Genomic DNA, 13,700 nt, shown 5'->3' with positions numbered 1-13,700 from the left:
GGCTCGGTGCAGAGTATGATGAACAAATAAGGGTTTGGAGGCTCGGAGAGAAAATAGTCCTGCCACACCAATTGGCTAAAGAAATAATTACCAGCCTCCATCAATGGACTCATTTGGGACACAAAAAGCTAAAAGCAGCCTTACAGGAAGATAGGCAGTCTTATTACATCCCCGGACTTGACTCTTTAGTCCAGCAGGTGACTGAATCCTGTGTTCCGTGTGCCAAGGTAAATGCCAGACACCTCAAGCTCCCGGAGGGAGCTAGGGTAAGAGGAGACCGACCAGGAATCAACTGGGAGGTCGATTTCACTGAGATAAGGCCGGGCAGTTATGGGAATAAGTATCTTCTAGTTTTTGTAGACACCTTCTCCGGATGGACTGAGGCATTCCCCACAAAACGGGAAACCGCCCGGGTGGTCGTCAAGAAGATCATAGAGGAGATCTTCCCCCGGTTCGGCTTGCCTAAGGTAATCGGGTCCGACAATGGCCCAGTGTTTGTCTCCCAGGTAAGTCAGTTGGTGGCCAAAGCATTAGGCATAAATTGGAAATTGCACTGTGCCTATAGACCCCAAAGTTCAGGACAGGTAGAAAGAATGAACAGAACAATTAAAGAGACCTTGACCAAATTAGCGTTGGAGACTGGTGTTAAAGACTCGGTCCAACTCCTCCCTATGGTGTTGTTCCGGGTCCGAAACACGCCCTCTCATTGCGGGCTGACACCATACGAAATCCTTTATGGAGGGCCCCCACCAGTAGCAGGCTTGCTTGACCTTGCCAGTGACTCCGTTGCCGATGCCCCTAAATTACAGGCCCGGTTGAGAGCGCTCCAGATCATCCAGAACCAGGTCTGGAAACCTCTTGCAGCAGCCTACCAACCCGAGACGACAACCATCCCACATCCTTTCCAAATCGGTGATGCTGTGTATGTCCGAAGGCACCAATCTAAGACTCTAGAGCCCCGGTGGAAAGGCCCCTTCACTGTGCTGTTGACAACTCCCACCGCTCTCAAGGTCGACGGAATCGCTGCTTGGGTCCACGCCTCACACGTGAAGTGAGCACCACCTCCCCAGGGCCCCGAGGATCCGGATAGACCAGCCAAATGGAAGCTCCAGCGCACTCAGAACCCACTCAAGCTAAGACTTTCAAAAACTGTTTAATATTTATGATGTTCCTGGCCTTTCCCCATTGTTTTTCCAATCCCCATGCTCCACAATTGTTAACGTGGAACCCAACCCAGTCCAGCAAGAACAGAGTTCCCTCCCTCCAGTGAGGCAGGCTCTCCCCAGGCCAGTCCAATAGATTTTAGGATTAAAATCTTTGCAAAAAGAAAAGGAGGGAATGAAGGACCCTTATGGGGGAGAGGGACAAGAAACTAGGCCTGGGCAGATATCAGGGGCTTCTTAAGAGGTTAGATGTTCCCCAGAGTCCAGCGGGCAGGACGTTCTCTGGGAAGGAAAAGTCAATCCCCTTCAGAGAACCTCTAGGCATGCCCAGAGCAGAGCTGCCACTCCCCTTCAGAGAGTCTCTAGGCACTCTCCCTCAGCACTCTCCCTCAGCACGTTCCCTCAGCACTCTCCCTCAGCACTCTCCCTCAGCATTCTCCGGTATGCTAATTGTCCCTCTGAACTGACCAATCCTATGCATGCGCATTAGGAATATGCTAATTCGTTGCCTATATAACCTGTGTGAGACTGCCGCTCAGGGCTCCTCACTGCCTGAGGTGGGGGCCCGTTTGCGCAAACGTTCAATAAAACCTCGTGCTTTTTTGGATCAACTGGTCTGGAGTCTGGATCTTTGGGCGTCCTCCCAAGCAAGTGGGCATCTCTGCAACTGAGAGGTCCAACAAAATGACCCTGAGACACTGTGTACCTGACAGTTTCCAGGGCAACTTATAGAATGTTGGGAGTGATGATGATCTTATAATAAAAGTTAAATCTCCATGGCCACAGATTCACAGGCTTATGATTGGCCTAGACTAAAATATTTGTGCAAAAGAGTGACTCCAGTGAATTTAAAAATTAACTTAAATTTTCATAATTAAAGGTTAATTTTAAGTTCCATGAATGTCTGTAAGGCTAAGAATGAAATCTCCTGCTAATGAGTGATGGAACTGGCCCTAAATTGTTCTCAAATACTATGAAAATAAAATTTGGATATCTTCCAGAATTTAGATAGTTGATGGCCTTACAATGATCAAATAAATCATGGTAGCCTGCAGTTCCATGCACTAGAATTGGCACAAATTAGGTTATTGACTATTTATTAAGGTGGTAATAATAAATTTAAATCAACATGAAAAATAGGAAAATAGAGAAATATTCATTTCAATATATGTTGTATATTGACAGTTGTGTGTACAAATGGTAAATTTAGTAGAAGCAGAAACAAGGTTACAAGGAGATGTAACATACATTAATAAAAATAGCCCTAAATACACATTTAAATACAGAAAATTTGTGCTCTCTTAAATCAAAGAAAGCTTATGCCATTTAATTCAGTAATTTTAAAACCAAGATAAAATTGTATCAATCTAATGCATGGAAATTTTAAAGAGAATGACAATTTTGATTCTATAAAAATAAAGAAGCTATAAGAAAGTGTCATTGAAAGTGTAAAAGAATGTAGCATTCAGCTGGTGCCATGGCTTACTAGGCTAATCCTCCACCTGTGGTGCCGGCACCCCGGGTTCTAGTCCTGGTCAGGGTGCTGGATTCTGTCCCGGTTGCCCCTCTTCCAGTCCAGCTCTCTGCTGTGGCCTGGGAAGGCAGTGGAGGATGGCCCAAGTCCTTGGGCCCTGCACCCACATGGGAGACCAGGAGAAGCACCTGGCTCCTGGTTTCAGATCAATGTGGTGCATTGGCCAAAGCTGCCACTGGGGGTGAACCAACGGCAAAGGAAGACCTTTCTCTCTGTCTCTCTCTCTCTCTCTATCCACTCTGCCTGTCCAAAAAAAAAAAAAAGAATGTAACATTCTAAAATTATTTGATAGTCCATAAAGATGGAGGTTGCTAAGACAACTTGAACATTATTTAGTGCATTCATGACATTAAAATGTAAGTGCCCCAAAGAATCATCACACCTTGGCAGTGCTAATATTGGTTTCCATGTGGATATTGACATACTCAGATGAAATTAATGAAAGACAAAATAAAAAATAGAAACCTGATGCACATGGAAGTTAAAACTTTGCTTTGCCCTTAGTAACAATGTGTATTTTAATGTGAGCCATAATTAAAAAACAAATATGTGGATGAGTATTTGGTGAAAAAACAGTCCAGAATAAACTGGAAAAATTACAGTATGATACAGACTTGTAGTTTGGAAAATTTTACACAATCAGAAAATAATTTACAGTTCCAGGAGCATCTAGAAACATTAAGAATGTATCCTATGCTGATGACCATGATGGTGCTGGCACTGCAATGTACTCAAATTCTATACACATAACAGTTGCTGGGACTTCCAGCATTTAGAGTGAGTTGATGACCACACAATTATAAACCAAACCATGGTGCCCATCATTTCCCTATGTTAGGACTGTCACAAATCAGGTTACTCATTACACATTCAGGTGACAGTAGTAAATGATAAAATAAATATGCATTCCATGGAAGGCATTTAATTTTGATTATATGGTGTATAAATTAGTAATTTGGCAGAAACAGTCATAATCATATAGAGATGGGCTAATAATTGGATGGCGGAGTAGGGAGGGAGCTTACTGTTCTTGCCCAGGAAAAGATAGTTTTAAAAAAGTGGAGATAGAGTAGTCTCAGGGAAGAGTTAGGGAAAAAATGGCAGAGGAAACTACTGACATTAGAGGGACTTGGTGGACCCCCATGGGTGGCATGGTGCCCATGGATCATGACTCCAACAACTGAGAGCCTATGCACCAGAACTGGAAGGTGAGGTGAGACAAGACCACAATAGCCCGAGCCACTGGCAAAAAAAGTGGCAGGAACCTAGAGGGAATGAGGTTTAAATCTCCGTGGGGGAAAGTGTGCCAGCCAAACTAGAGGGGAGGAAAAAAGGGACAATACAGACACATTTATCTCTCCAATCATCTCACAAATGTGTGCAAGCTGATAGAGCAGGAGCCACTTTGGACATACATAACAGCTGTGCCAACTTGTGTTTGCACCTGGTAACAGCTGAGTGGAGACTCCTGACTCTCATGGGGAGAAAAACAGGGAACTAGGAACTTGTGACTGTGTGAAGCTTCCAAAGCAGGACTGTGAAAAAATAAAAAACTGAGGGTGTGTGGGGAGACTCGCAGTGTGGCTAGGACTTTGAGCACTCTCGGTTTGAGATGCCACAAGTTGGGGGTTCCTGGTTACCTGATGAGACATTGCTGGAGAATCTGAACTTACACTGAGGACTACACAGATCCTTTGTGTGGTTCTTTGGACAGAGCAGATGAATATTACACCCACTGGGGCTAGTACTCAGGCATTGGTTTCCATTGAGGAGAAGAGTCCAGCTGGGCAGAATATTCTACTGATTAAAAAAAAAAGAGACAGGGCCGGTGCCGTGGCTCACTAGGCTAATCCTCCACCTTGCGGCGCTGGCACACCAGGTTCTAGTCCCGATCGGGGCACCGATCCTGTCCCAGTTGCCCCTCTTCTAGGCCAGCTCTCTGCTGTGGCCAGGGAGTGCAGTGGAGGACGGCCCAAGTACTTGGGCCCTGCACCCCATGGGAGACCAGGATAAGCACCTGGCTCCTGCCATAGGATCAGCGCAGTGCGCCGGTCGCAGCGTGCCTACCACGGCGGCCATTGGAGGGTGAACCAACGGCAAAAGGAAGACCTTTCTGTCTCTCTCTCACTGTCCACTCTGCCTGTCAAAAAAAAAAATAGAAATTAAAAAAAAAAAGAGAGACAGAAGATTTAACATGCCAAACTTGGGTATGTCACCTTAGGCACATCCTTAATCCTGGAGACTGAACAGAGCTCTCTGGCCATACCCATTACAAGCCTCTAGAGATTCAGTGAAAGTAGACAGTACACTTATCTACAGAGTCATAGTACAAAGATAAAAGCCATAGCAGTGGAAAAAAAAATAAGAAACCAATGAGTATCTTAAAAATGCTAAACAAATGCAAAAATATGAGAAACAAAAATAAGGAAGACATCATGACACTCCCAAAAGAACATGACACTTCAATACTAGATTATGAACATGATGATAGAAGAAATGTAAGAAATAGAGCTCAAAAATTTGATCATAAGATTACATAGAAGTAATCAAAAGAAAATGCACAAACTACTGAAATCCATGAAGGACACAAAAGAAAATTTCTCCCATGAAATTGAAATTATAAGGAGGGATCAAGATAACATGAATTCAGTAGGACATGAAATTGAGATATTAAAGAGAAATCAAAGTGAAATGAAGAATTCAATAGAACAAATAAAAAAATGCAGTAGAGAGCCTTAAAAATAGAATCAATGAGGTAGCAGAGAGAATATCTGACTTAGTAGACAGAGCACAGGAAAGCATACAGTCAAACCAAAGACAAGAAGTGGAAATTAGAAATCTAAAAACACTGTTGGGAATCTACAGGAAACTATTAAAAAAAAAAAAAACAAACCAACATTTGGGTTCTAGGAATTCCTGAAGGCATGGAGAGAGACATCATTAGAAGGCATTTTTAGTGAAATACTAGCAGAAAAAGAGAGAGATGTCCAAGTATAGGAAGCACACAGAACTTCAAATAGACATGATCAGAAAACATCCTTGCCATAACAAATTTTCTTTCACGTCCTTCATGGATTTCAGTAGTTTGTGCATTTGCTTTTGATTACTTCTATGTAATCTTATGATCAAATTTTTGAGTTCTATTTCTTGCATTTCTTCTATCTTATCATCTTTATATTCTAATATTGAAGTGTCATGTTCTTTTAGGAGCATCATGATGTTTTCCTTACTCTTGTTTCTTGGATTCTTGCATTTGTTCGGCATTTGTGGAGATACTCGCCTTTTTTTTTTTTTTTTTTCCTGCTGTGGTAGTTTTTATCATTGTACTATGACTATAGATAAATGGACATTCTGCTTTCAGTGAATCTCTAGAGGCTTGTAGTGGGTATGGCCAGAGAGCTTTGTTCAGTTCTCAAGGGTAAAGGGTATGCCTGAGGTGACACACCCAGGTTTGGCATGGTAAATCTTCTCCTTTTTTTTTTTTTTAATTGGAAGGGAGTTATATTCTGTTCAGCTGAGCTCTTATCTGTCAATGGAGCCCAGTGCCTGAGTACTAAATCAAATGGGTATAATATTTGCTCTGTCCAAGGACCACATAATGATCTGTGCTCCCCATGTGGGACTTCTGTCCTTAATGAGTTGTACCATGAGAATTAACAGTAAATCGAGTCTTCAAAACACCTGTTTAGCTGGGACCCTAGAAAAAGTGCTCAGGCAAGCAATATTGTGAAAAATTAGTTCTAAGTAATATGAAAGATAACCCAGACAAAACAGCAGTCCACCAAATCATACAACCTCACTGAAACTACCAGCAGCCACACCATTCATTTTCTATTAAATCTGTTTATAAGATTTAATTTGATAAACACTTGTAAGAAGCTGTGAGGACTTAAACAGAGATGAAGAGCTATTTCTAATGGAGGTGGAATGGATTACTTGCACAGCTATTATCTAGATGGGAAATAAAAGAGCTACTGAAGCTAGATGCATCCTAGCATTTGTAGCCCTGTTATCAAGGGATGGCCATGCAACCTAGGTAAAGTGTTCCTCCTGAGGGTATCTTGAGGAATTAACTGAATGTAAATCAGATTTATGTAAATCAAGTAAGGACTTTGTAAATTGGAAGGGATAAAAACACATTTTCAACAAAAATGAGGGCCACCTGTAGGAGCAGGGAGTAATACAATAAAAAAGGTTATAAAAATTATAGTAAAGTTAAATTAATACAAGTGTACTACAGGGGCCAGTGCTGTTGCACAGCAGGTTAATGCCCTGGCCTGAAGTGCCAGCTTCACATATGGGCACTGGTTGAGACCTAGCTGCTCCACTTCCAATCCAGATCTCAGCTATGGCCTGGGAAATAGTAGAAGGCCAAAGTGCTTGGGCCCCTGCACCTACATGGGAAATCTGGAGAAGCTCCTGGCTTTGGATCAGCACAGTTGCGGCTGTTGTGGCCAATTGGGGAGTGAACCATTGGATGGAAGATCTCTCTCTGCCTCTCCTCTTTCTGTTTAACTCTGACTTTCAAATAAATAAATAAATAAATCTTTTAAAAAAAGTGTACTACATTTATGCTCCTGCTTCTCTGTTGCAATGGGTACCACCTGGATAGACTTCATTCCATGTCTTTTCAAGGCAATTAGGAATTGAATGAAGTAGAGTGGAAAAGGGGGATCATGAATGAAAAAGGCATTATGCATTCAGTAATACAGGAAAATTCAGATAAGTGTTGCAACTTATAGGGTTTCAGATTGTCCCTTTAAAGAATGAGGGTGATGTGTGGGATAACATCTACTTGCATATTCAAATAGACCTTGGGTAGTGGAGTCTAATCCAGATGTGCACACAGATAAGTTGAAATTTCTCATGGGTATATAGGTCACCACAAACTCATTCCCTTGTGCTGCACACAACACTTATTTTCCAGGGCTGGAGTACCCATTATAGCTGGAACATATGTCACTTGAAATGCCTATGGTCACATCACTGGTTTGCACAATAATGTGGGGAAAGAATCCTGGGTGGCCAACAAAGCATCCATAAAACAAATAACTTTGTAATTGATGAAGATGGTGTTCCAAATAACTGTTGCAACAACTGTTACTCAACTTTTAGATATTTATTAACAAAATTTACATAAGAGAGTACAGTTCAGTTCATATACTTGATCCCACTCACAATAATGAGAAACCAAAACTACAGGTTGTATAAGAGAAAAAATTTCTGAAGAACGGTTAACCACTCTCTGTCACAATTCATCATGAAAACTGCTCCAATACTTACTAAGGTGTGATTCCACCAAAGAATTCTTTCAAACAAATTATACTTCAGGGACTTCTCTCTGTAATCTTGCTATGTTTTGTGGCAGTTTGCCTAATAATAAAGGTATTTCCCATTACAATACAGTCATAGGATTTTTTCTTTCTGTGAGTTGTCAGGTAACCATTGAGAGATGAGGTATGGTATATAACTTTTCTATGCATGTATGTTTTCTCATTTCTGAGTCTCTTCATGTGAATTGATTAATGGCAGAACAATTTTTTCACATTCATTAAATTGACATTTTGCTGTATGAATTCTGTGGCGTTCGTTGATGTTTAATTAATTTGATAGGTAGAGTTACAGACAGTGGGAGAGACAGAGATAAAGGTCTTCCTTCTGTTGGTTCACTCCCCAGATGGCCACAATGGCCAGAGCTGCCCTGATCCAAAGCCAGGAGCCAGGAGCTTATTCCTGGTCTCCACATGGGTACAGGGGCCCAAGCACTTTGGCCATCTTCCACTGCTTTCCTAGACCACAGCAGAGAGCTGGATTGGAAAAGCAGCAGCTGGGACTAGAACTGGATTATCTTACTGCACCATGGTGCGAGCCTGTTTAATTTCTGGTCATGGTTTTTCATATCTACTGCACTTGAAGGATATCACCTTTTTTGAGTTGCATATTTATGACAGCCTGAATACCATGAAAATATACTTCCACATTCATTACACTCCAAAGAAACCCTTTGTGTGAATTCTGATGTATAGTGATCAATTTCTGACAAATGGCTTTTTCTCACACTAATATTTCTAACCTTTCTTTCTTTTTTAACAATTTACTTTATTTATTTGAAAGACAGAGTTACAGAGAGAGGTAGAGAGAGAGAGAGGTCTTTCATTTGCTGGTTCACTCCCCAGATGGATGCAATGGCTGGAGCTGTAGCAATCAGAAGCCAGTAGCCAGGAGCTTCTTTTGTGTCTCCCATGTGGGTGCAGGGCCATCTTCTACTGCTTTCCCAGGCCATAGCAGAGAGCTGGATCAGAAGAGGAGCAGCCAGGACTAGAACCAGTGCCCACATGGTATGCCAGTGCTTCAGGCCAGGGCTTTAACCTACTGTGCCACAGCACTGGTCCCAATCTTTCTTCCTTATGGGAGTACCTATTGTATGGGATGTAATTTCCAGCAAAAGGCTCTGTCACATGGTTATGTTGATTTTGGAAAAAGTTCTCTCCCTTGTTTGAACTACATGTGTTATGAGGTATTACTTCTGACAAAAGGGTTTCCCACACTTATTACAAGATTTCTATTATGTAATAAATTTTCTGATGTTATATTGTGTGATAATGGCAGAGTTTTCCAACACTCATTCCATTCAGAAGGTTTCTCCCCCATGTGAATTCTGATGTTTTATGAGGTGTTAACTTATGGATAAAGGCTTTTCCATATGCATTAGATCCAAAGTGTTTTCCCCCATATGAATTAGATGATGTGCAATGAGGACTGCATTATGGGAAAAAGCTTTCCAAGTCATTATGTCCAAAAGGTTTCTCTTCATGTGAATTTTCTGACGCATTCTGAGATGTGACTTATTGCCAAGGGCTTTTCTACAGTCATTGCATTCATGAAGTTTCTCCCCAGTGTGAATTCTCTGCTGTGATATGAGCTATGATTTGTAACAAAAGGCTTTCCCACACTCATTAGATTCATAAGGTTTCTTCCCTGTGTGAATTATGTTTTGATATGAGGTATAATTTATAGAAAAAGGCTTTTCCACAGCCATTACATTTATAGTGTTATTGCCCTGTGTGAATCCTCTGATGCAGTTGGAGTTGGAACTTAAGACCAAAAGTTTTCCCATAGTCATGACACTCATGAAGTTTCAACACTGTGTGCATTCTCTGGTGCATTATGAGGTTTGACTTTTGTCCAAAGGCTTTGCCAGTCATTACATTCATAAGGTTTCTGCCCAGTGTGAATTCTCTGATGCATGATGAAGGTTGACTTATGGCTAAATGCTTTTCCACAGTTATTACAATCATGAGTTTTCTATCCTGTGTGAATTCTCTGCTATGATATGAGGTTTGTCTTTTGTCCAAAGGCTTTTTCAAAGTCATTACATTCATGAGGTTTCTCCCCTGTGTATTCTCTGATGTTTCCTAAAGACTGACTTTTGTCCAAATGCTTTCCCCCGCTCATTACATTCATGGGGTTTCTCCCCTGTGTGAATTCTTGTGTGGTATGAGGTGTGACTTTCATAAAAAGTCTTTTCCATAGTCATTACATTCATGAGGTTTCTGCCTTGTGTGAATTTGCTGATGTTTCATGAGGCCTGACTTATGGCCAAAAGCTTTTCCATAGTCATTACATTCATAGGGTTTCTCTCCTGTGTGAATTTGCTGATGTTTCATGAGGTCTGACATTTGCCCAAAGGCTTTTCCAGTCATTACATTTATGAGGTTTCTCCCCTGTGTGAATTTGCTGATGTTTCATGAGGACTGACTTTCGTCCAAAGGCTTTTCAACAGTCATTACATTTATGAGGTTTCTCCCCTGTGTGAATTCGCTGATGTTTCATGAGGTTTGACTTGTGTCCAAAGGCTTTTCCACAGTCATTACATTTATGAGGTTTCTCCCCTGTGTGAATTCGCTGGTGTATGATGAGGTATGACTTTCGTCCAAAGGCTTTTCCACAGTCATTACATTTATAAGGTTTCTCCCCTGTGTGAATTCGCTGATGTATGAGGAGGTATGACTTGTGTCCAAAGGCTTTTCCACAGTCATTACATTTATGAGGTTTCTCACCTGTGTGAATTTGCTGGTGTATGATGAGGTGTGACTTTTGCCCAAAGACTTTTCCACAGTCATTACATTTATGAGGTTTCTGCCCCATGTGAATTCTCTGGTGTGTGACGAGGACTGACTTGTGTCCAAAGGCTTTTCCACAGTCATTACATTTATGAGGTTTCTCTCCTGTGTGAATTCTCTGGTGTATGATGAGGTGTGACTTTCGTCCAAAGGCTTTTCCACAGTCATTACATTTATGAGGTTTCTCTCCTGTGTGAATTTGCTGATGTTTCATGAGGATTGACTTGTGTCCAAAGGCTTTTCCACAGTCATTACATTCATGGGGTTTCTCCCCTGTGTGAATTCGCTTATGTATGAGGAGGTATGACTTGTGCCCAAAGGCTTTTCCACAGTCATTACATTTATGAGGTTTCTCCCCTGTGTGAATTCTCTGGTGTATAATGAGGTGTGACTTTCGTCCAAAGGCTTTTCCACAGTCATTACATTTATGAGGTTTCTCCCCTGTGTGAATTCGCTGGTGTATGATGAGGTGTGACTTTCGTCCAAAGGCTTTTCCACAGTCATTACATTTATGAGGTTTCTCTCCTGTGTGAATTTGCTGGTGTATGATGAGGTCTGACTTGTGTCCATTACATTCATAAGGTGAATTAAAACTGAGTGAATTTTCACAAGGTTTACATGTAGAGAATTTTCCCCTTGTATTTAGTCTCTGATTTATTGCAAGATGTGATTGGTGAATGACAGGTTCAACATAGCTAATGTACTTATAAAATTTCTTTCCTGTGTGAGTTTGTTGATACATATTGAGGCTAGGATTTTCATGGATAGCTTTTTCTATTTGAGTTACTTTTCCAAAAGTGACAGTTGATTTATTACAGTTTTCTGCCATATGAACCCTCTCAGATTTACAGAGCATCTTTCTTGTGAAGAATTTTGCTTGTGCAGTGGTTCCAAATGGCTGCTTCATGATGTGAATCTTGTCATGCTGACCAAAAGGCTCACAGAACTGGAGAGAATTTCCAGGTATCTTAGTGTTATCAAATTTGTCTCCATCCTGTAGTTGATCAGGTCCACTGTAGAGATACACAGTGTGACATCTCGTGAATTCCTCGGGCTTCAATCGTGAATAGGTTCCCTTTTTAACAATCAGTGTTGGAATATGGCTTGAATTTAAACTAATGGTTTTTCTTAATTCAACTCTCTTGAGAGCTGATGTCTTGTTATTTTTCATAAAATCTTGATTCAGATTTTTGTCCTGACTTTCCTGGTTGATCCTAATCAGGTCATCCCTTTTCATGACCACTGAAATGAGAAAAAAGCAATCATGTCACTGAATCACATGTAACTGTTTCTCCTGGCATACTCATATAAAGGGAATGAAGTTACTTGTTATTCAAGTGGTACTAGATTTTGATAAAATCAGTATGAGGTACTTATTTATGACCATTATATGGTCTTTCTCCTGGCTGGTGCTGTGGCTCAATAGGCTAATTCTCCTCCTGCAGTGCTGGCACACTGGGTTCTAGTCCTGGTTGGGGTGCCAGATTCTATCCTGGTTGCCCTTCTTCCAGGCCATCTCTCTGCTGTGGGCCAGGAGTACAGTGGAGGATGGCCCAAGTACTTGGGCCCTGCACCTGCAAGGGAGACCAGGAGAAGCACCTGGCTCCTGGCTTTGGATCAGTGCAGTGTGCCAGCCGCGGTGGCCATTGGAGGGTGAACCAATGGCAAAGGAAGACTTTTCTCTCTGTCTCTCTCAGCCTGTTAAAAAAAAATAAAAAAATAAAAAATATGGTTTTTCTCCTTAATACATTAATATATTAAATTGTACCATGAGGTTTCCCAATGTTCAAACATGATCCTTTTTACCATGGGAAATTTTCAAGTATGGTAGGATGACTTTTGTGCTATGATGTATGGGATGCCTCCATCTCAAAACAGCGTCAGTGCGAGCCCTGGCTACTCTGCTTTCAGTACAGCTCTCTGTGTATGTAAACCGGGAGGAAGCAGATAATGGTTCATGTGCCTGGAAACCTGTGATACACCAGGATAGACTAGATGAATTCTAAAGTTTTTGGCTTCAGACTGGTTAGACCTAAGTGTTGCAGGCATCTGGGAAGTGAGCTAATAGAGGACCTCTTTCTCCTCTCACTATCACTGTGCCTTTCATAAAGATGAAATAACTATAAAATATTTTAAAGAATGAACAAATATTTAATAAAAATATTCACCCACTACCTAGCAACCATTTTTTCTCTGTCCTTTTTCTCCAGCTTATTTTTATAAAAATTGTTTTTTGCTTCTCTGATATTTCAACCATAAACATGAAAAAGTTTTATTGATCATTTACTTGCAGGTGGAGAAGAGTGAAATGTACCTGTACTTTAAGCAGGACAACATTTAAGGAGTATGATTTGAATCTATGATTGTCTTATGTTCAGTCTTTCTAGGTAAACATCATTTGTGGGATTTTTCAAATGAAAAACTACTTTGTCTCTACTCTATGACAGCTTCCCCAAATTCCTAAGGACATCCAACACCTTCAGCTTCTCAGAAGTACAACAGGTAGAGAAAAGTCCCAATCTACCACTTTAGTTAAACACTCCCTATCAGTTTGAAGAATTTGTTTCTGCAAACCGGGATGTGCTCATCTTTGAAAAGTGTTTTCTAGCTCATTCAGAAATCATCAGTGCTGGTTACCTCCTCTCAATTCTTTCCATAAACATTCTTGTGTGATAATTAGAATTTCTGGAGACTTTTGATCAGTTGTCTGCTATTTTCATAGAAAGCTTCATTTCCTATGCTTTATCTTTTTGTTTGCTTATTTTTCAATGATACTGAAAAATAAGAGAGAAATCATACTTCAAACTCCACCCTTAGTGAAATCTGAGCCACTCAACATAAACCCACAAGGCTACTTGACCTTGGGTCTCAAAATCTCAT

General features: G+C 41.0%; 1 protein-coding gene across 1 annotated transcript in view; it reads right to left on the bottom strand.

Annotated features, from left to right (window-relative positions):
- Positions 1 to 7,797: 7,797 nt before the first annotated feature.
- Positions 7,798 to 13,700, bottom strand: part of LOC133754839 (zinc finger protein 717-like) — a 48,959-nt gene continuing 43,056 nt past the window's right edge. Inside the window, exon 4 of the mRNA XM_062185224.1 lies at positions 7,798 to 12,062. Coding sequence (XP_062041208.1) covers positions 10,474 to 12,062 — 1,589 coding nt within the window. The 3' untranslated portion in view covers positions 7,798 to 10,473. The remainder of the gene's footprint in view (positions 12,063 to 13,700) is intronic.

Source organism: Lepus europaeus, unplaced genomic scaffold, assembly GCF_033115175.1.
Source record: "Lepus europaeus isolate LE1 unplaced genomic scaffold, mLepTim1.pri SCAFFOLD_29, whole genome shotgun sequence".
In the NCBI taxonomy this organism is placed as follows: Eukaryota; Metazoa; Chordata; class Mammalia; order Lagomorpha; family Leporidae; genus Lepus; species Lepus europaeus.
Note: the sequence above shows the minus strand (reverse complement) of the source record. Positions and strands in the feature narration are given on the sequence as shown.